Genomic DNA, 24456 nt, shown 5'->3' on the forward strand with positions numbered 1-24456 from the left:
AATAAGGGCAGCGAAGAGTACATTTGGCAGTTTTTTAAGTTTTTTAAAGTTTTTTTGTTCCATTTTCTGTCATGATGATTCCACACTGCTTCAACACCACTCAGATCTGGGTACTGGGGTGGCCAATCCATGACTAATAGTATTCCCCAGTGTGTTTCCAGATATGGTTTTACTGGATTGGCACTGAGTTTGGGATCAATATCATGCTGACAAAAAATAAGTCACTGCCACTCAGACACTTGCCACATGGTGTTGTTCATCGGGATTCAAAATCTGATGGTACTTTTTCCCGTTTATAATTCCATCATTTTAAACAAGACCCCCAAGTTTCAGATCTGGATTCATTACTTTGTAAGACCTAGCATACCTCGGTCTATTCTTCCTATTTCAGTTTCCACAGCACATTATGTTAAGTTTTTGGATAACATGCCTTTCTATTTGCCTAAACCTACATAATGTGACAATGTAACAACTACAAATCTATTATCCACTAGTGAAATTGGGGTACATGATGCTCTGTGCTGAGTCTGCAGAATAAAAAGAGGGTGAGTATGAATGCAAAAACTTCAATATGATAAAACTCTATTACTAGTTTGCTTTGTGTACAGATTTATGGAGTGGCAGGGTGATTTTCTAGTGTCTGTACTGAATAAAGCTACTTTTTATGTGCTTGATGATTTGGTGGACTGCCTCTATGTGATTAAGAGACTGAAATAATGTGCATGTTTCTCATCTGATCTGTTTTTTCTAAATAGTTATTTCTTTATACTTCTTTAATGACTGAGCCTTTGCAGGATTGATAACCAAAGGCTCCACCATAAAACGTGGAGATTAGATTGAAACGTCTGATTATTCATTCTGAATTATTCTTAGACACTAAAAGAGGTCATCCAACTAATTAGGTTGCCTTTGAGTGTAACATTGTGATATGTATTCAACTGAATTGAGCTTTGCAAATATTAAAAGAGTTGATTACATTTGCAAGCAGAATATTTCATTGATATTGATTACAAGGCACTGCATGCATGACATTATGACTGGAAGCTGAGCCCAACAAGAAGTTTGAACCTAGAATCGCCCATGACATGAAACCTTACTTGCTTAAGTAATGCAGGTGTCAGAATATCAATGGGATGTTTTGCTCTCTTTATTCATATATATATATATCTATATATATATTTCAGCCTGAGTTTAAAAATATGTTACAACTAATATATGTTAAATATTATTTGTTATAATAACTACACCAGTTTTAGGTGAGGTTGTTGCTGTCTTAATACTAACCTCTTACATGCCTGCGGTTCGTCCAATCTCACTTTCCTGTTTAACATCTCGTCCCCCGGAAGTACTTGTTTTTATCTAAGGAGGTCAAAATGGCGGCTCGCAGCATGTGAAGGGGTCGTAACGGGGACCGGTTTTATGATTCGAGATCATGTATAAAACACCATGTAGCAGGCTGTCAGGTAACATGCAATAAAATTTGTATCTGGTTCAAAGGGACGTTATTTTCAGCGCCATTTTAATCTGCGGCGGTTTATATCAGCTCTTGATGCTAAGGCATAAGCTAGCTCACTAGCTTAGCATATAGCTAACAAGATGCATCTGAGCTGTAGGCAATAGGCTAGCATTGACCTTGTTTATGGAGAGTATGCGCCCCAGGCAGAAGTCGGTCGCATCTGCAAAGGGAAAAAAAGGCTAAATAGCGACTGTGGCTATTATTGCACCTGCGGTGTCAAAATCCTGAAAGTTTATCCTAGAGAAGAGTCAGTATTGGATTGAAACATAACTTCGATGCTTCACAGGTCGGTCTAAGGACACTGTCAACAGCAATTTAGGTTAACGTTTTATCCACAGTAGGATTTGCTGTGTTCGAGCTGTGTGTCGTCTTTTGTATGTGTATGAAAATAACATGTAATAAAAATCACAAACATCACAATATGTAGTGAAACGATTAGACTGACAGAGAAGTATATGAGACTACACATCCCGTTTGTTTTAGTTAATTTCAATACAATACGTGATTGCGTAGTGAAGAAGTGGAAAAGAGTGAAAGTGTTCACTAAGGTCGGATTGATTTTTAGGAAGTCTAGTAGCATAACGAAATATTTGTACCTCTGAGTTGTGGCATTGCATCAGTGGTATGAAAACCAGGTCAAAGGCTGCTGATTGTGTTTTATTTTATCTATCTGTCCATCCATTCATTTTATATTGTCATTTTCCCCCCTGTCCATAGAGTAAATATGCGTTTTCCTCATGGTTTCTAGCATTTCTCACAGTATTTGTGGCAGTAGGGTGTGAGCACAAAAAGATGAACACCCATCCTTTCTTAAAACAAATAGTAAAAAAATAAGTAGCAGTTAAGCAGTTTCCCAGCTAATTTCCAAATCCACTTTCTTGAACTGCATGTAGCAACAAGGTTGTTTTCTGCTCTGCAGCCTTGGTTAAACATATAAACCAGGTCTCTGCCTGCTGCAAATGCTATTTAGTGGTCCTACAGCTTGCAGCAGAGCTTATCTTTACAGCCACCAGACAAGCGAATATGACCACAGGTAGCTGAATGACAAAGATCACCACCACACTGAGCAGGTTATCTTGCCAGAGAAAGACACATGAGGTGGGAAGGGCTAGCTGGTTACCCTCAATTTAAATTTTCAAATAAGAGCAATGGGATTGTCCAATAGTAAACTGACTGTGGTGTTCTCTTGGATACTAAAATGCTGAAATGAGCAGCAACATGTGTCTGGGCAACAAATGTAGGAAATATTTTGATTAAAGCATGTTTTAGTTTTTAATGACCAAGAAAATCTAACCAAACTGTGACTTTTAATAATTTTAATGTCTTGCGTTTCTTGTAGGTTTTGTTGGTGTAAGTGTGAAACAGAAACTAGCTCGAAATGTTCCTCGATGTAACCAGATTGCTCGCAGCCTTATTCAGTTGCACAGAAGAGATCCTTCAAACTGGCTGACGTATCAACATTTTAACTTCCTCAAACGTCAGGTATCATCTTGTCATCTTCGAACGTCTTGTATCTCGTAAAATCAATTATTAAACATTTTTGCTTATCATTAATGCTGATTTATCCCAGTATTGAGAGGCTAGCAGAGTTTCTTCTTTTGCCTCTTTTTTGCCATTAGAAAATGTTTATCCAATGAGTCTCATTGCTTTTGTTTTTTTCCCCCCAGTATGTTTCAAAGAACACGAGTGAGCTTCACCAGCGAGCCATCCCCAAACAAGCACCTGTCCTGACTATTGTGGATGAGAGAGATGACAGCGTTGAAAGGCAAGTGGAGCAAGTACCAACCATCAGTCCTGCAGCTACAGACACTGGCCCACAGGCAGAGGATGCAACCCATAAGCCTCAAGATAAACTCTCCATCTTGAAGTCCACTGCAGAAAATGCAGCAGCGCAGAATGTTTCCGTTTCCCATATGACTGGAACTCCAGATGAGCCTCCACATGTCCAGGTTGAGACAGAAGAAGAAAAACAGGCACGTCTAGATAGACAGTGGAAGCAGCTGAAGGTTGATAGGGCTGACTTACCGGATATCTACGCAAGACTTTCAAAAATTAAACTAACAGGTAGAGTATTCAACACTTACTTATATATTTTATTATTACAATATTAGTTGACTCAATCTTTAGGCTGTTCTAAAAGCTTTAAAAAGCTGTTGGATTCATATTAGGGAGGAGGGATATTTTTATGTAGTCATCTCAGGCACACAACTCTGGTTTTGAGCACAGCAACCTCACCTATCTGGTTTTGAGACCTTCTGTTTGATAGGGGCAGCCAATCAGGAGAAAGCTGAACTAAAATGGTTTGACTGGCTCCACCAAGGCCCAGTATAAGAAGATAAAGGGATTATTTACTGTGAATTGTGCAAAGCTAGAATTGATGATGAACTAAAGGAAATAACATGCAAACATTTACCCGACATGCATACAGAATCACTGACATTGTGTAAAAACTGAGTAAGTAAAGAACACCAGTCAAATGAATAGAAAAATGTACAAGATTACTGTGGATGGGTTAAATGTGCACATAGACATGACTATGTTGTTGTGCTTAGTAATATGATAAACAGGGATTCATGCCAGTCATTCAGTGAGTGAGTCAGTGGGACTGATAGTCTTCATGAGATTCACTGTAATTCATTTCCCTCTGTATCGCAATGGGTTATAACAATAAATCCATCACTTTACATATTCAAGTGGAACTTTGGAGCAATTGGAAGTCAGTAGTTTTAATACAAGAACGTAAAGTCATTCTATTAGTTTTTAGATAAAGTGCATGAAAAGGGGCCTAAGGTGAAATCTAATGTGTTGCAGTTTCTCTTGTCCTACTATCTGCTTTCTTTTTGTTTACACTGAATCAAACTTCTAGGGATATTAAATGTTTTACCTATTATTTGGGGGAGATAATACTCAAAGAAACTATAATGGATTATGTTTTTTCTTTTCTTTTTTTCACTTTTATTATTTCAGCTCTGGTGGTTACAACTGCAGCTGCTGGCTTTGCAATGGCGCCGGTGCCCTTTGATTCAGTCATGTTTTTTGTGTCATCTTTGGGAACAGGCCTTGCCTCTTGTGCTGCCAATTCAATTAACCAGGTTTGTTGTCTTCTTTCAAACCTATATATACCTTCGTACATATTAGCATGTGGTTTTTACACAAACTAAGAAATTCTAGTCACCATATATGCATTAAAATAATTTGAGCTTAAACAAACTTTGTATCAGCTTTCATAGTTTGGCAGTGAATTTTAATCAACAACTTGTCAATAAATTGTCATTGAGGATGCAGTTTAACAAGCAGCTGTTACTCCTGTGTTAATCTCAGCTAAATTTCCTGCAAATACAGAAGTCCCAGAAAGCAAGTAATATTAAACACATGGGCTGTTTTAACTGCTTCAACAATCGCAGTAAACATTGCAGATGTTTGTGGTCTTGAACACTTTGATTTTTAGTACCAATTTCCTTTTGGAACAAAAGTGACCCGTCTCAGAACTGGCCTGATATTCGTTGGCCTTGAAGTTGTGTAATATAGTTTTTTTGTAGACATGTTATGAAAACATGAATGTGCCTGTTGACCGAGACCCACATCCACCGTTTTCTTTTTAAGTTGTTTTAAGAGATGTTCCAAAAAATGCTAAACGGACCAGCACATCCCCTTATTTACCCAGCCTACATTCCTGTTTAGCTACGCATCTCAAAAATGCATTGAGCTAACTGTAATGCTATTATTAGTTCCATGCTGAAAGCTTTTTTGAAGGTTTAAACAAAGGGGAGCTAGTGTACTTAGACACTTAGAATGCCTAGAGTAAGTAGGGCCTTCTCTTGCTCTCTAATGTTGATGTTGTACATTGGAATTCTCTCTGACTTAATAATATTCACATAATGGGTGACCTCTTCTTCAGCCCTAGATTGAACTGTGGTTAGTGGTGTTCTTGGCCTATAATTTGACAAAGACCTTGATTACACTGCAGGTTCATGGCCTTGAAACAGACTCCTCTACCCCCACCCTGGCTTCCTAGCAGTCTGATTCAGTCATGTGTTAACTGTTTTGCAACAGTGAAATGCCAGGAAGTCAACGAGTTTGTAATAACACTGATAATCTTGAACGTAAACTTGCATTGTGCCATTTAGGTGCAGATGTCTATGAATATGAATGTGCAGATGTTTACACGGTTTTGTTGCTGGGACCAGGGCCTGAATAGAGTCAATCAGTCCATTGCTAGGGTTAAAATCGTATTGTCTCTGAAACAGAACCGACTCCTCGGTACACCTCACACTAAGCAGGTGTGTAAATATCCTTGAGGCATTTGAAAAATGTCTCCCTCTTTCCACGCCAAATAGTTGAGCCCAGGCCTGAGCTCCTAGACATTCATAGCGTTGAGTGATGCAAGAGGCGGCAGCCACTGTTCGTGCCACGCGAGTCCCTGTATTTGTTTGCCCTCCTTGACATCCGTCCTGTCAATCTTCATTTACTCCACTAACTCGGCCTGGATACAACTTGGCTTCATATTTCACTGAAACTGCGGTATTTGCCTTTCAGTGCCTCGATCTACTTGCAAATTGAATAAATGTGTGTTAAGACCTGAAAATACATATAATTAAGGTTTCTATTGTAAAAAAATTGGAAGAGCAAAGAATAAAAGTCACAATTTTGAGGAGCAGCCTAGTATTGTCATTTTTAAACCCTAGACCCGAGAAAATGCAGTTGGATCCAAATTCACGCCCTTCTTCTGGGAGGATCTGCAAAATCTGTCATTTACTTTTACTGGATGAGTCACTTTTTTCTCATTCTACGTTGACACCACAGCCATATCTCTGGTTGGCTTAATGTTCAGGTAGGACCTCAAGGCACTCAAAGTCTTTTGCATTCAGAACTCCCTGAATTCTTTGTGGCACAGATTCAACAAGGTGCTGAAAACTTTTCCCAGAGATTTGGACGCCTGTTGACCTGATAGCATCACACAGCTGCTGCAGATCTTTCAGCTGGGATGATTTGAGCTTTGTGACATGACATATCATACTGCTGGAAACTGCCATCATAAGATAAAGGGAAGGACATGGTCACCAGCAATAGTCAGGCAGGCGATGGCATTTACACAATCCTCATTTGTGTGCCAAGAAAATATAAATATGCACTATACACTGCCAGTATGAACCACTGAATATTGTAGCAGAAAGGCTCATCAGACCAGGTGATGTTTTTCCTTACTTCTGCTGAGCTTGTGGCAATTGTAGCTTCAGTTTTCTTTTTCTTATTGACTTACTGATTATTGAAGTAGCACCCTTTGTGGCATTCTGCTCCTGTAGCCTCTTCTTCTTGCTGCTCTTATCTTCTTGCTTGTGTCAGGGGTTATTTGAGTTACTGTTACTGTATCTGTGCACCAACAACTATACCACTTTCAAAGTCCCTCATCTCCTTCGTTCTCATGCTTAGTTTGAACTAAGTGCATTGGGTTGGTACTGTGAAATTGGCTGATTACATATTCACGTTAACAAGCAGATGAACAGGCCACTAATGAAGCTACCAGTTAGCGTACATTAAACATTCAGGCCTATTCATTATTCACACCATGAAAATGCTTTTCAAGTTCAGAGATCATTCTGTTTTCAATCTCCTTTTGAGCTCCTTTGACTCCAAAGAACAACTGACTTACTATTCATGTATATTCAAAAGGTGGCTCAGGGACTTTTGTCTGGTTAACTTCACACAAGAACCTGATGATCAAAAACAGTGGCATCACTGTAGTTGATCCCTGTGTCTTTGTGTGCCACTGCTTGAGTGAGAGCATTGATTTCCTTGCATAATGTTACAGTCCTTAGTCCCATTACTACAGGTTTGCAGAGATGTAGAGGGTGTAGAGATGCATTCAAGGATGACAGGGAAAATTGTCAAGCACTATGTTCAGTGAGTGGAGCAAGAATACCTCTTGTAAGCTTGACGGCTGCACAGGTTCAGGTGGCTGCAGTCCTTCCTTCCTAGGATTCCCTACTGAGTGGCTTCTGACTGATAGATGAGAGGTGTGGGGTGTATATCTCTGTATGGAAGGATCAAACTGTCTCAGAAGTGTCATGCATTCCAGGTAATTGCTTTTATTGTGGTTTTCAGCTGTTTCAGCATGACCTTGAATGTGCATTCCTTGTATTTACTTCCGCAACACATAGCAGGTACTCCCTTTTTGTCCTTTATTTTGAATGGAAAACACTGCTTCTGACTGCCTGTAACATTCCCTTATGATAAACTGATCTCACAACAGAAAGCTGAATTCCTACCCATCAATCTAATTGGCCAAATAGTCAAATATTCTGTTAAAACTCTAGACGTATAGTATATTTTTCCTGCAGTATACACTTACAAAAACACAAAATAATTGTTTATTTAAACTGATAACTCTTGAATTCGGGAATGTGAAAGGGGCTGATATAAATGTCGTAACAGATTTCCCAGTTCATTTTGCTTTATTAATGTGGGTAAAAGTGTCACGTGCAAGAACGTATAGTATTTTGGGAATGCTTCACATGGTTTTTGAAGATAAATACACAATGTCGTGTAAGGAGATCCCGGTGGCAATATTACTCCTCTCTGTTTTCACAAATGGCCTTGAGTATTTAAGCCTGAAATCCATCAGTGTTTACTTTGAGCCCAAGACATCCTTTTTTGTGGCTAGATGCTGGTATGTGAGCCGGATCCCTCACACAAGTTGGATTCATTCTCCTTCTTTATCCCTTGTTCTCTGTGGGCACATTTTGCATGTCATCATAGTCTTAATTGGAAGGAGTTTGAGATGAGCTTATTTTTTCAGACAAATTAACCACCTGTCTTGAAGGGAAGGTGACTTTGAAGTAGGTTGAAAGTCATGCAAGCGGAAACCTTAAAAGGTGATTTAAAAGAAGAAACACTGTCAGAAAAGCAAACCTGTTTAGTGTGGTTTGTGTTTGTTTCCCTCGGCTCGGCTGGTATAAAAAGTACGTGGCATTCTACAGACAATCCAACAGTTGTTGTTTGTTTTGCTTTGTTTGGAGGAGAATGTAATTATACGCACAGAAGCAGCCGGGATGTTGTTTGTTATATAATTGCCAGCTGCACTGTCACTGTGGTCATACTTTACACCTCTTTCTAAGACGTAACCTCACCTGGCTGCAGTTGAGCTCAACACCTTGGTTATGCATTTGTTTTTGATAATCCAGAAAATCAAGGAATGGAGAAGACAAACATCCCATCTTCTGATCTCCTGACTTTTAAAAAAAATCTTTTCATCTTAAAAATACTGGGGCTTCACTAATAGTGTGGTTAAGTGTGATCAAAGCACTTTTTTAATATACAAAAAGTAAATCAAACAAAAGCTTGACAGACAAATCAAAGCAGATAAAAACTCTTGTGAAGATCACTTCCGATGGATTCTACCACTCCGCCCTAATCCCTTAATGTTCAGCATCTGAAGAGGCACAGCAGTATGACCACAGAGTTGTTGAACCACCTTGAGGAAAGGAGGAAAGTGCCTCGAGGGAGAAAGAAATGCTTTGGCGTTTGCGAGAGGCAGAGAGAGCTTCAGTTGAGCTATCAAAAGCAAGGCTGGTTTTTGTCCCACTTGGAAGTGCCCGTAGGGCAAACTGAAATGTTGTGGTTTCTTTTTAAGATGTTACTCTATTTAGGAAACTGACGGAAGGGTGTAAGCTCTGGAAGTCACGTAACAATGGCATTTCGTCGTCTAGAGTTTCCTGCCACAGTCAAAAGGCTTAATGTTGTCATGTCTGTCTTACAGTGTGGTCCGAGAGCAAAGGGATGTAATTGTTTGACCTTCCAGTTAAAGTTAAAGGTTTGTGTGCAGCTTCCTCTTGAGCAGAGTGTCTGTGGTGTTTACACTGTAGCTCAGATTAGTTAAAATATGCTTATTGCCGGGGTCACGTAACTCCTGGACCCCACACCGAGAGCAGCAACTGCAGGTGTTCCAGCTGTCATCGGCTTCTAGTCTGGCCACTACTTCAGCTAATTGGATAATTGGGTCAGATGAGAGTTTGAGGCTAGAGCCTAAAATACCGAGGGGTGGTCTGAAGTCCCCGGCAGTGTAAATAATATAACCCGATATGGCCTTTTACTGTCAAATAATTACTGCTCAGCTATTTTGGCAGCATCGTCACTTTGTGTGTTTGTTTTGATGAAAATTCAAGCTGGCTTTCTCTGCGGCTGACTGGTGTCATTTCTGTCTTTGTTAAGAAGGCACAGAGTTTTCGTTTCTGCGCGTCTGCTCTGTGGTGAGCTGTCTGAGGCTGGCACGCACAAGCGAGCCCCCACAAGCCCCCTGCCCATCCACTGCACACACTTGAAGCTACATCCTTCTCTCATGTCCTGTGTAGGCATGCATTATTTACCCTCGCTGCATGCTTCCTTCTCGATGCATCTTGGCCAGCCCTTTTAGAGTAGATTGGTGCATGACTGAACACAGTCACAGGCTGTGCAGTGAATCATGTGTTACCAGTGTATATAATACAGCTGTGTATGAATATGTGGTTAAATACGGTCCAAATCACTTTGAGTTGGTCAGAAAGGCTAAAAGAAAACTATATAAATTCCAGTCTATTTCCATTTCCATGTAGCGGTGTGTTTGGTTTGCTTTTTCCTAAAATTTTTAAAATACAATACTGGTTAAAGGTTTTGAGCCACACCTCATTTCTTTATATTTTCCTTCCAAGGAGTCAGACTTTCTTGGCATTTGTCGTTGTTGTCTTTCTGAAGTTCTTCCAGAAATTTTCTTTGGACATTTGCTGCTCATTTTAGTCCATCCTTGTACCTGACCAGTTTTAGAGGATAACACAGTCTGACCAGCATAAAATAATACTTTTTTGCACAAGCAAGGTAATTCCCAGAGCACTAGATGAACTGCATTTGAAGAAAGAAATCCTGACACAGGACCTGCGGGATGAATCTGTCCCGTCAGTTGATCTATTACACGAGAACTGGCTTGAAAATCAATGGCAACATATCTTATGAAATGATTATTCCAAATTTGAGATTTTTGGTTCAAATTGTCATCTACATCTACAAAAGAGGTCTGTAGAGGCACAGTAGCCATCTGTAACACATAGTAGAGGCTCTGTCATGGTTTGGAGCTGCATTGCAGTGGTGTTGGGAATCTTGTCAAAATTGATGGAATTCTCAGTGCAGAAAAGTACAATCATTTTGATCCGCTGTGCAGTACCATCTGGAAAGTGTCTGCCTGACAACAGCTTCAGCATGGTAGTCTCACTGCCAGTGCAGTAAAAACTGAACCGGATATAAAAACACCATCAGTCGTTGATTGGCCTCCACCTTTGCCAGACCTCTCATTATGGAATTAAAGGCAGCCATCATCCAAAGAAGAGCTTTGAATGTCCTTCAGGAAGTCTACAGAACTGTTCCTGAAGGCTGCTTAAAGAAATTATGAGAGTTTAAACTGTATTGAAAACACAGTCGTATGTCACACTCTGTTTTACCTTACATACTGTATTTCCATGCAAGTTTTCAGATGTTTTGAGAAAAGGCTGCACCTATTTCCTGTTTTACTATCAAAATATAAATAAATAGGTAATATGACAGTGGTGAGAGCTTATTCTGACCCTTTTCATGTTTCTAAATGTACCTTTTAATCAGCAGAATAACAGGAATTGATTCTAAATAATCTGTTTACACAATGAGGCGTCATCATTTTAACCCTCCATAACAAGCAGAAGCGCATGCTTTTAACTTTGAAAGAACTCCAACACAGTCCTCTATTTCAAACGCGTTCTTACATGCAGTCTTATTCTGTAGCTAGCATCTGTGTTTTGTTTGAAGTGGCAGTCATCGTTTTAATCATGTTTATCAAAAGCTTTGGATGTCAGATTGGTATGCTGTCACCTGTAATGTGATCTGAATCAAACCAGGAATTTCCCTTGCATTATACATATTAAGTCTTGCTTTGTGGTATATCTAATGTAATCCATAATGTAATCTGAGTTTTTGAACTACTCTGATTTAATATTTTCAAGCTGGTCCTGGTTAAAGTCCTGAAATTGCACTTAGTTAAATTCAGATAACCTCAGCATAAAAAAATGCAATTATTACAGTGTATTCACTCAATGGGTAAGTTTAAAATGCTGGCTCCTAATCTATAATTGCATCCACCTTGGAAGTATTTTGCAGAGCATGTAGCTCTTTTCTGTGCATAGTCCCGCTATTGTAGTGTTCAGAAAGCAGTCAGACAAATTACTGTAGTTATGTAAAATCAGTAGATATGAGTCCCTAAATAACAACTATCAGGCAGTTATAAACTTTAGAACAAACTAAAGTTGTCCTCTTGTCCTTTATATCCCAGTACATTCTTGCATTTTCTTTGGGAGGATCGCTGTAGCCAACATAACTGGACACAGAGTCTGTGTGTCAGAAGGGCTGTATGTTGTTGTAATACCAGGATTTCAACTGATACATTGTCCGACTGCCTGCTGGGTATAATGATTGGGGAATTTTTTTTAAATGTAATTTTAAGATATTTGCTAGACATGTTATTAGACCACTCTTGCCATGGGCTATACTTAAATATATAAAAATATCTCAAAATCACACAGTGAGCATTGCTCAAGCAAAGCATATAGTCTGCAGGTGGTCTTTTATTTTGAAAATTGACCAGATTTTTTTTTTTTATTGTGCTTCTGTGTCTGACTTCCTGTCTTCCTAATTTGCCCTGTGCAGAATGATGTGACACGTATTTAAAAGAAGAAAAGAAAGCAAGAAAGGAAAAAGCCTCCTATTTTTAAGAAGACAAAATGTATAGCTGCAGGGCTCGCAAAATCGCTAGCCCGACGTCCCGGGGCTACCGATTTTTCCAGTCGGGCTACCAAAATCTATCTCAGCCCTGCCCGTCATAGGAAGGAAAAATATGTGTCAATGCTTTTGCATTCTTTCGGAAATGTAGCTGAGTAATTATGTCATTGGCATCGATGAGCCACTGTCAATATGTGACATACTGAAATCGCGTTTGAATTTGCGCTTGTTTTTCGCTTTCACTTTGCGATCGCGCGAACTGTGTATAGAGAGCGGCAGCACTGATTGGTGAGTGACGATCATTTGCGCACCAATTCCTCTGACATCGTCTTATCAGTCGTTAGCTTACTGTGCAAACATGACAAGTGAAATCTCCCGCAGCAAGCTTAAACATGTGAGAGGTTGATCGCGCAGAGAATCGCTGAGCGCTATGTGAGTGTGTGTGTAAAAGCAGCAGGATATATATTTTAGTTCTGCTGAGCCAAATAAGACAGGTCAGGGTGAAGAAGTGACAGCCAAAGAAAAGCCTACCACAAAACGGAAAAGTTATGACAAATGAGACTATAAGGCAAAAAGAAAGTGCAGCTTTATAGTTTCATGGACAAAAGAATTTCTGTGGCTGGAATATGACGAGCTAAATAACCAGGGCTGCACATAAGTGGTCCGCAGGTGCGCATTCGCTGTCAAAATAAAAAACGCGCACAAGATAAGAAGTTGCAACGCGCGTTTGAGTACATAAGATTTTCTGGAGAAGGACAAACATTTGTTTAGAACTCTTAAAGATGTCGAAGAAGCTCCTTTAAGCAATTACTTTGGTGTTCCTCCACCTCCAAAGAAATGTCAGAAGAAGTCCGAACCACAAAAGAAGCGCGTATTCTCTGAAAAGTGGTTGCAGGAGGTGAGCTGGCTTCAAACAAATGATGAACGCACAGAGATGTGGTGCAGAATGTGCCGTGAAAATCCCACTCTAGCGGACAAAAACAGTGCCTTTTATATGTACGCAAACACGCGTTGCAACTTCTTATCTGGTGCGCGTCTTTTATTTTGACAGCGAATGTGCACATGCGGACCACTTATGTGCACCCCTGTAAATAACATAATGTTCTGCCGGGTGTGTTGTTGCTTTTCCCTCGATTTCTGAGTCGACAAGCGCCTTTGTTACTGGGACCAGTAATTTTAAGAAAGACCCCCATTAGAACCCATGAGAAATGCAAGAAATGCATTATTGCTCAGTCTGCAATGTCTTTCCCAGAACAAACACCAATTGCAAAGAATATACCAAAAATAAACCTGAAAAATCTGTTTAGAACAGCGTACTATGTTGCAAAGAGTGAACTACCACTGGCAAAATTTAGTAGTCTTTGCAAACTTCAAAAAGCAAATGGCCTAGATCTTGGTTCCACTTGCCTCTTACCCTTGACTTCAGTGGAAATTTCAGATTCAGGATCTGACACAGACTGATTCACACAGTTCTTACAAGTTCATAGAAATTTCTGTTCAATTAGAACCAAGTATTTGAGTTGATGATTGTAATTTTTATACAATGTTGTAATTTGGGTTTCAACAATTTTTTGATTAATGTTTTGTTTCCGTTACAATATTATACATTGTAACGGAAACAAAACATCAATCAAAAAATTGCTCTATTTTTTTATTCGGGCTACTTAAATTTATTTGGGGCTACCAAAAACTGAAGAGTCCCTGCCCGAAGGGCTACCAGAGATTTTGAAATTTTGCGAGCCCTGAGCTGCAAGTGGAATACTCCTAAAACACAGTGTAGCACGTCGGGTGAAATTGCAAGGATTGTTGTTCCATCCCTCCAGTTTCGAGGATCGGAAATAGAAAGCAGCCGAACCTGTTTTTTTCCCAGGGTTACCCTCGGTTGTTAAGCTGATTTCTGTCCATTTATTTTTGATAATTACAAGAGGCCTAAACATTCATCCATATATGTAAACATGCAACTGTGGTTCAGTAGACTCCACTTGGTATAACCTTTATTAGTTTTGCTGTGTCGACACAGAAAAAGCATCGCTCTTCTGTCTGTGCCATGTAGCAGGTTTTGTGATGGGTGGATAGACCAAAGGATCTTCCTCTGTCGACAGTATGACTCAAACAGTGACACACTCAGCTGTCGGTCATTAGATCTGCTTGATAGCTTTGACGATACAGGTGAAGAGGAGCCTTAATCTCTCACATCCTGTGATGATGTTGTTGTCCTTTTCTGCATCAGTTCAGAATTGTGACTCTGTGTTTATATCGTCATCTGCTAAAAACAACAACAATAATAGTTATACAATCATAATACAAACATGAAAAGTGAATTTGAGTCAAAACTACGTGTTTTACTGCAGTTGTAGATTCATTGTATTTATTGTATGGGCTGAATGTTCATTTATTGTCTGTTAAATGATTTAGTTTGTAACATTTTGTTAACTGCTTTTACTAAGTCTGAGGTCAAATGCATTGAGGCTTTTGCTAAGTGTGCATTTTAACAACAGCGGAAAGACACCCCCCACAGATAAACCACAGCTGCCATTCGTAAGATCTTGTTTTCCACCAGTGCATTTAAAACAAAAGAAAAAGCTGATCTTTGACATACATACTTTTTGGCTTTTCCTTTCGACGGTCCCCTCCAAGCTGTTAATTCAGCCCGAGAGAAAGAATGAAAATTCCTTTTTAATTGCCTTGCAAGATGGTACAAAAAGGACTAGATGGGTATCTCTCTGTTAGCACTGGATTAAAATGAATATTTAACTAGACAGCCCTGTTTAATAGTTAATTTCTTTAAAGCCTTTTGTCTTTGTCAACTGTGGGGTGCCAGTCCATTTCAAACTGTACAAATGGATCTCTTGTAGCCTCAGATGGGAAACAGATGCTATCCTCTGATAAAGTCACGAAGGCTAAACCCATCTATTATATGCCCCAGAGATAATGAACGAGATCAGGCACCAGCATATACTGCTGCCAGGCTAAGTATTTGTTAGGCTTAGATACAAGGATTGATAAAATTCTGGTGTCTAGTAATGTCACAATGGTTTGTTTGTGAGTTTGTTCCTTTCTTTTAGAAGAATTTGCCGGCGTTGCAGATCCAACAGTACCTTTATTCAAAAGCTTATATCCCATTACCTGACTGTGCTGTGTGCGTGTGGCCAAGAAGTTGTCTGCAGGGCTCGCAAAATTTCAAAATCCCTGGTAGCCATTCGGGCAGGGACTCTTCAGTTTGTGGTAGCCCAAAATAAATTTAAGTAGCCCGAATAAAAAAGAGAGCAATTTTTTGATTGATGTTTTGTTTCCGTTACAATATTATATATTAAAGTATAATATTGTAACGGAAACAAAACATTAATCAAAACATTGTTGAAACACAAATTAAACATTGTATAAAAATTACAATCATCAACTCAAATACTTGGTTCTAATTGAACAGAAATTTCTATGAACTTGTAAGAACTGTGTAGAACATGAATCAGTCTGTGTCAGGTCCTGAATTTGAAATTTCCACTGAAGTCACGGGTAAGAGATAAGTGGAACCAAGATCTAGGCCATTTGCTTTGAAGTTTGCAAAGACTGCTACATTTTGCCAGTGGTAGTTCACTCTTTGCAACATAGCACGCTGTTCTAAACAGATTTTTCAGGTTTATTTTTAGCATGTTCTTTGCAATTGGTGTTTGTTCTGGGAAAGATATTGCAGACTGAGCAATATTGCATTTCTCATGGGTTCTAATGGGGGTCTTTCTTAAAATTACTGGTCCCAGTAACAAAGGCGCTTGTCGACTCAGAAATCGAGGGAAAACTAACAACACACCCGGCAGAACATTATGTTATTTCCAGGGGTGCACATAAGTGGTCCGCAGGTGCGCATTTGCTGTCAAAATAAAAGACGCGCACCAGATAAGAAGTTGCAACGCGCGTTTGCGTACATATAAAAGGCACTGTTTTTGTCCACTAGAGTGGGATTTTCACGGCATATTCTGCACCACATCTCTGTGCGTTCATCATTTGTTTGAAGCCAGCTCACCTCCTGCAACCACTTTTCCGAGAATACGCGCTTCTTTTGCGGTTCAGACTCCTGACATTTCTCTGGAGGTGGAGGAACACCAAAGTAATTGCTTAAAGGAGCTTCTTCGACATCTTTAGGAGTTCTAAACAAATATCTGTCCTCCTCCAGAAAATCTGGAGGTGCGCGTTGCAACTTCTTATCTGGTGCGCGTTTTTTATTTTGACAGCGAATGCGCACCTGCGGACCACTTATGTGCACCCCTGGTTATTTAGCTTGTCATATTCCAGCCACAGAAATTCTTTTGTCCATGAAACCATAAAGCTGCACTTTCTTTTTCCCTCATAGTCTGATTTGTCATAACTTTTCCGTTTTGTGGTCGGCTTTTCTTTGGCTGTCACTTCTTCACCCTGACTTGTCTTATTTGGCTCAGCAGAGCTAAAATATATATCCTGCTGCTTTTACACACGTACTCACATAACGGTCAGCGATTCTCTGCGCAATCAACCTCTCACATGTTTAAGCTTGCTGTGGGAGATTTCACTTGTCAGGTTTGAATAGTAAGCTAATGAGTGATAAGACGATGTCAGAGGAATTGGTGCGCAATTAATCGTCACTCACCAATCAGTACTGCCGCTCTCTATACACAGTTCGCGCGATCGCAAAGTGAAAGCAAAAAACAAGCGCAAATTCAAACGCGATTTCAATATGTCACATATTGACAGTGGCTCATCGATGCCAATGACACAATTACCCAGCTACATTTCCGAAAGAATGCAAAAGCAATGACATATATTTTTCCTTCCTATGATAGCCCGACGGGCAGGGCTGAGATAGATTTTGGTAGCCCGACTGGAAAATTCGCTAGCCCCGGGACGTCGGGCTAGCGATTTTGCGAGCCCTGGTCTGTGTTATTACAAAAGCCTAATATACTCCGTATTTCTCATTTTAAAGTTACATTTAGCTGGAAGCTTAAAAAAATGTTAGTTATGATGTGGTTGTTACATTTTCTGTTCTTCTTGTGTATCTTTCATCCGCTGTAGAGAGAATTAATTGGTAAGTAGGCAAACCAAACTTAATGAAGTAAATGAAATGTAGGAAAGGTTCATTTATAAGAGCTTTGGCAGGCAACAGCCTTACTCTAATGAAGCACTTGTGGGGTGTTAATCTTAGGTGCTTTTCTATTGATGTGAATCCCTAAAAAACTACATTTTTGAGTCAGTTGAAAGCTGCCTCATTAAAGGAGATCAGTCCAAGAGTGAATTTAAAGAAGTACTGAGGGCAGCTAAAGAAATGTCTTTGTTAGTATCAGGTTTCTTCAAGTTGTCTGTTTTGTTTTGTTTTCCTGCTTGAATCAAATATGACTTAATTCAATATTAAAAACCAAAACTCTGGTTGACAGACCGGTGAGTTTACACATTGGTCAAGCATTCGTCATCCATCCCTAAACAATTCACAAGTCAATAGTTAATTTTATGTCATTTTATGGGCACTTTTCCATTTTCCCAAGAATCATTTCTCTGCCCAGAGTATTGATCAAATTTTAGTTAAATGACTTCTTAGTGGGTTAAATTCTCATGAGTTTCTACATCACAGTTAAACTTCAGAGTAAAACTTACAAACATACACTGATATATAATGTATTTCACTTCTTCACTTCTTCTTGTGAACAACCTATGAAAGAAAGAGATTCTTAGCAGAAGCGACAACAACACGTCGCCTTTTGTCCAGATCACACTTGGGTGATGCACAAAGACTCACATCTGAAGGGCTTTCAGTGCCACAGCCTGTTAGTTTAAACACACGTCTCCACAATAGTTGACTTGACTCTACGGGATAACCGACTGATGGGCAGGTGGAGCACCTCCTCTCCACCTTCCTGATTATCCTTTAGTTTTGAACAAAACACTGTGATTATGGGCTTCAATGACCAACATGGCGAGATGCCGACACAGACAGACCCACACACACACACACACACACACACACACCTCAACACTGTCTGGCACCAATGAGCCTTTTTCCACTCCTCAAGCACACACACATACTTTTGGATTCATTTAGCAGTGACAGACCTAACACGAGAGTAAATATTTTTAACACCAACTGTAACACTCCATCTGTTGTGTTTAATTTCTCAGTTGCTATTAATGCTTGCAGTTGAGAGAGGTTTTTTTAGCAGATAGTAGTATCTGTGATATCTGAAAAGAAGAAACTGAAAGAAGCCCTTCAGATCTGTTTATTGTGTTGGTGCTACTACAGATAGTGTCATGTGCATTCATAAAAATCAAAAACCACACCTGATTTTTAGAGGTCTTATACATCTGCCATACGAGACCATTCCTCTGTTTCACCTCACTGAAATAGATTGAGGACAGTCCTGGCGGGCTCCTCATTTTTAGAAATGACCCTCTCTGCATTGCTGAACATTTGCAAGTTGGGGGCCAGAGAGTTGCATGCCTATTTATTGAATGTAATGTCACTGGAAGACAACTATCCCCAGACCAAGTGTTTTTTGTTAAGCTGAGCTCAAAATTACCCATTATTGCATGAACCAAGTGAAAGTATCATGACAGAAAAAGCAATGGCTTTGCAGTGATGTGGAACATCTTTTGTGAGGCTAATGTTAGTCAGATGAGAACATACTGTGTGGTGATATGTACTGCAGCCCTTTCAAAACTGTGACAGAGAAGTGAATAATAAATTTGATGGAATGACCTGCTGTTTTCAGTTGAGTTTCTGTTCTTCTTTCTTTTCCTTACTGTGTTTAGTTGCTGGAGGGATAATTGAACATGTGGATATAAAGACAACTCCAAAGCTTACTGATATTTATGCTCTTTATATTAATATATTACAGGCTTTTGGTCTTATTTAGACATGAGGCCGAGAAATAATTCTTTTAAAAACTGCTTTGTGTATGATTCTTTCTGGTTTTACAGCTAAGAAAAAAATAATTGTTGTTTTGGAAGGCTAATTAAAGTAAGGAGGCTGGGAAACGCATATTTAGAGTATCAGTTTTCTTAATACATCACATTTATGTATTTGTGTGTTCTATTTTTTCACCTTTAAATGCAAGTTTTCCCTCTCTATTTGAACGTAACTTAGCCAAAGGCAAGTAGGAACACTCTTTGTAATGCTGAGATCCATGGATAATTAACAAAAGCAGCCCTGTTTATGGCGTGCCCGTGAGCCAACACTGCATGCTAATTTGATTCAAACCGAGAAGCTTTTGGGGCAAGGGCATCGTTGCTGGAAAACAAAATGGTTCCCAACATGCACCAAGATTTTCCCCTATGCTTATGGTATTGTTTTACATTCTCCAGCTTTTTTGCATTTTTCTCTAAATGTGATGAAGAGTGCAATTTTTTTTCCTTTTAAATGCCACACGGAGGGTTACATTTCCAGCCGTTTTCACAAAGAGACATTTATTATATTTCATTTAAGATAAATGAAGCTGTGTCATGCAGATTGACACCGAAAGATAGCCAAGTCATCGCAGACAGGGTCTACAAAACCCTGAGTTGACCCACGTTGGACCGTTTCCTATACAGCTTTTGCTCTGCTTCTCACTGTCAGCAAAGAAACTATTGCATCTATTGGAGGAAAGTCCTCAGAGATCTTTTTGCTTTGCTGTTGCATAGTGCACTCTGTCTGCTAAGCATTATGAAGACATCGCATTATTATCAGGAACCCCAGATATAGACTAGCTGTCTTTTATTACTATTCTGTAGTTTGAATAATTGTTTTGTGTGCTTTCAGCTCCTGCACATATTTGAAATTTAAAAAGGTCTCATGCCCGGTCTACAATGACTGTTATTCTGGCCATATTCACCCAAAGTCTTCAGTACTTCATTATGTAATCACAAAGGATAAACTAAACAGCTGAAAAATGCCACAGCTGATATTTTGCATATAAAAAGGTTGTTTTATGTGATCGTGGATGCCCTTTTAGTTTTGCTCATAATGGTCTCATTTAAAAGCAGAAATATCCTCCAGGTCTACTTTGTCATTACAGTTATTACCATGCTAAAACTTGACAAAATGTGGGGCAAGAAACAAAAGAGAAAAAGACCTGATAATTTGGAAAGCCTTTGAGTATATAAACTTCATTAGCGCTTGTGTATACTTTAAAATCCATAGTTATTGACAGTGTTATACAATCACCCACCACTTCTTGCTTACTTACTGCTGGGATGGAGCTACTTTAGCCTTGAAACTGTCTTAGTTTTAGCACAGACTCAGCAAGGTGCAGCAAACATTCTCCAGAGAATTGTGTTCATATTGATATGATGGCATCCCGCAGTTGCTACAGATGTTCTGGATGCACAGATCTCCTGTTCCACCGCATCCCAAAGTTCGATTGAGATCTGGTGACTCTGGGGGTCATTTGAGTACAGTGAACTCGTCATGTTCAAGAAACCAGTTTGACATGATTTGAGCTTGGTGCATTATCCTGCTGGAGGCTGTTATTCCAGTACGTACGCTGTGATCGTAAAGGGATGGATGTGATCAGTAACAATGCTATGGCGTTTAAATGATACTCAGTTGGTACTAAGGAGCTTAAAGCGTTTAAAGAAAATATCCCACATGCCATTAAACCTCCAACACCAGCCTGAACCATTGATAAAAGCAGGATGGATCTATGCTTTCATGTTGTTTACACCAAATTCTCACCCTGACATCTGAATGTCACCGCAGAAGTCATCAGACCAGGCAGTGGTTTCCTATTGTTCAATTCTGGTAAGCTGTGCAAATCGTGGCCTCAATTTCCTGTTCTTCGCTGCAGGAGTGGCGCCTGCTGTGGTCTTCTGCTGCTGTAGCCGATCTGCTCCAAGGAAACAAGTGATTGTTTGAGTGTCTGTTGCCATCCTATCAGCTTGAAACAGTTTGGCCAATCTCCTCTGACCTCTGGCATCCACAATGCATTTTCACCTTCTTACTGACCATAGTCTCCACACCTTGAGCATGTTTGCGAGGGACAAAATGCTCTGTTTGACCTTCATACAGTTGTCTGAACTATGTCTATATGACTAAATACATTAAGTTGGTTAGATGTTTGCATTAACAAGCAGTTGAAGTGGCTTTTTGGGGGCATGTATCTCATGCCACGCAGCAAATGCTACGATTTATGTGGGTGGTAGCACTGTAAGGGCAGACACAAGACTTAGTAAGTCTGTCATGCTTGTGCTTGGATATCACATTTTAGAGACGCGTCAGTTCACCTCTTTATCCTCCACCCGTCATTCCTCTCACCCGAGGAAGCTATTATTCTGTGTTGGGTGTGTGATAGTTAAAAGGATCTTTGGGCATTTGATGACACGGCAGCCTAGCAGACTCTGTCATGTAGTAACTGCTGATTACTGCTTACAATACAGTTCAAAGTGTGCGTCCCTGGGTGTGTACGTACATATTTGCTCAGGCTTTGACATCTCCATTCATTTCTTTCAACACCTTATATGAGGCAACGCTTTTTGTTTTCCCCTCACCTGGGAATCACAAAGGGATGGTGAAATCAAACTTGCTTTTTTTCATCTCTACACTATAATATCACTTGATTGCTCGTTGCTGTACATCGCAATAACCATTTTCTCTTTTTCTAGTCTCGCCCGTAAGCATCGCTTTTTCATCCCACAAACAAAACTTGTGTAATCGCTCAATGTAGCCACCATAACATAACTCTGCTTTGAAGGGGCTTCTGTAATTAAGGCTTTGTTGTCATAGACGTTCCCCTAAATTAATGCTCATGGCGGTTTGTGTTATAAGAGAGCTCATGTGATCGTTCAGATTTAATTCAGCAAAGAGTCTATCTGTGTCTGATTATGCGTGCCTACATGCTTCCAAAGCAAAAGATGTGAATGCATAAAAAAGGGCTTTTAACTGTAAAGGCTGCACCATTAATATAACCTTGTAGCGACTCATTCAAGCAGAAGGACGTAGCAGCTGCTGTGTTCCCATTCATTTTACACCCACTCAGCTGTAATGAGTTTCAGAATGATAGACATCTAAAAAAGTACCCTTAGGTGGTTATACCCTATATGTGTGTGTGCATTACATGCAAAATGTATCAGATCCGGTGAATTAAACATTTAACATCTATAGGCTGGCATTGGTACTAATGATACCCGGTAATAGGGGTGATAATTGCTTACCATGAGACAGGGTGAGTAGGGGAAATATGGGTCTGATTTTCACCAGCATACAATCATAATGGCACTTTTTTTAAAGGTGTCATTGGGATTTTATTAATACTATTATTCAACATTATGGTTTTAATGATCAGTATTGACTTACAGTTTTTAACTTAACCAATGGTATAGTGGCCCAGGGCTAGTAAAAAAGGAATACTGGGCTAACTGATTGGCCATCTACTGGCCCTTCTCGGCTAGTGATGGAGTTTCCATTTATCAGTTCACCTATGAAGTAAACTAACCTTGAAAATAGCAAGTAATTTTTTCTGAGAGACTGTTTTTACATTAAAGTACCAGTAAAATACTTCAGTGTACCACCCATGGTTTAAATGAGAAGATTAGCAAGCGTTTTAGCTGATCGCATTCATTCCTCAGTTGTTTCACACAATGATTGCAGAAGTAATTTAACAAGTAGCTTAACTAACTTGGTCTGTAGATAAACTACATGATCATTGAGATAGATTGGAGCAGAGTTGGAAAAAAGTGTTTATGTTGAACACAGCTTAATTTATTATCCATACTCTGTGCCCTTTGGCGCTATTGTGTTTTTTCAAATTCAAATCAATTATTGAGTCAGACACAGTAGTTTGATATCTGGCTTTTACTGTATGACACCTAACCAGTGACTGGCTGCACCACATGGACATACCGACAGAAATTTTGGAAAAAAAACAGCATTTAGATGTGTTTAAAAGACTAAAATTAAATGCTGGTGAGCAGATATACTGTCTCTTTGGTTAGCCAGCTTTGTCGTTGTTGCAGCCAAGTGTTTATGTAGCATTCATTCTAGGGTTTTTTAATATTTTGTACCAGTTGACATGTTAAACCCCTTTTCCTAGTAAAAATAAAACGCTGTAAATTGACATTTTCTGATAATTCAATGACAGTTAGACAATTAGACACATTTTTGCAGTCATGATTTTAACTTTTCCTTGAGAACCTGTGCTGGAGCTCATACACTCTACAAGTTGTGTTGTGCCACATCCTGACAGGAAGAACATTTGTTGCTTTCACAGGACAGATAGTTGACAGCTTACTTCTAACCCATCAAGATGCTAACTGGTTGCTTTTCCACTTGAGAGGATAGTGAGGGAGATGAGGAGGCACAGATACAGAGACACAGTGAGAAGGGATGGGTCTTGGGGGTAAAGCCCTGGTAGTGGAGGAGGACAGACTCTGACAGGAACTTTGTTACCCTGTTTACACGCTCTCCTCCTATTTGCTCCAGCAAACAAGATTGTCACTCATGGATAAATAATTTAGTCCCGCTGCTTCTTGCCACTGTTTACTGTCAGATCCCTTGCATTGCGTGTATCTGCATATGTTCTGCCTCCAAATACACATAGTTCAGCTTTTTCCTATTGTGTTTCCTGTCGCTTTAGAAATGTCAAACTGAAAAGGGGGGGGCATGCCACGTGTTATCTAAGACTGAAAACCGCAACTTTTTGTGGTTTATAAGCACATATGTAGCAGTTGGGTTAGAGCTGGGCGATATAAGATTTTTTCATATCACGATATGTTTTTTTCATTTCAGGCGATAACGATATATATCACGATATAAGCCAAATAACTATATTTGTAAGATTTAAATGTGCCGTTGCTCACAAGTAAAATGTGAAATAATTAGCAGCTTGTTTTAATTAAAATATTTATTTCCCATAATAAGTTCAACAGGGTAGATGTACTTAAGGAACATGAGACTTCAGTTTCAGATAAAGGCAAATATTGTAAACTACACAAAAGGCAGCCGCTAAAGCGTTTAAGTTTCAAAATAAAACAAACAAAACAGACCACTAAATTGTCAATTCCACTTAGAAACAAAATTTTAATTCTAAAAATAAATCTTAGGTCGTTTTACAGAAGAACAGACAAAATTGACTAACTTTTGTCAATATCAAATAAACTGAGAACTAAAAGGAAATTCTCAGGCTACGTCCCACACGCATATCGGTATTTTTGAAAACGGAGATTTTCCGTTTTCTTTT

At 39.4% G+C, this 24456-nt stretch overlaps 1 protein-coding gene across 1 annotated transcript in view; it reads left to right on the plus strand.

Moving 5' to 3' along the window:
- Positions 1-1342: 1342 nt before the first annotated feature.
- LOC116336309 (protoheme IX farnesyltransferase, mitochondrial) overlaps positions 1343-24456 on the plus strand; it is a 39466-nt gene continuing 16352 nt past the window's right edge. Inside the window, exons 1-4 of the mRNA XM_031760158.2 lie at positions 1343-1463; positions 2856-2998; positions 3184-3580; positions 4484-4608. Of these exons, the coding sequence (XP_031616018.1) occupies positions 1433-1463; positions 2856-2998; positions 3184-3580; positions 4484-4608 (696 nt within the window). The 5' untranslated portion in view covers positions 1343-1432. The remainder of the gene's footprint in view (positions 1464-2855; positions 2999-3183; positions 3581-4483; positions 4609-24456) is intronic.

This window comes from Oreochromis aureus, linkage group 8, assembly GCF_013358895.1.
Source record: "Oreochromis aureus strain Israel breed Guangdong linkage group 8, ZZ_aureus, whole genome shotgun sequence".
In the NCBI taxonomy this organism is placed as follows: Eukaryota; Metazoa; Chordata; class Actinopteri; order Cichliformes; family Cichlidae; genus Oreochromis; species Oreochromis aureus.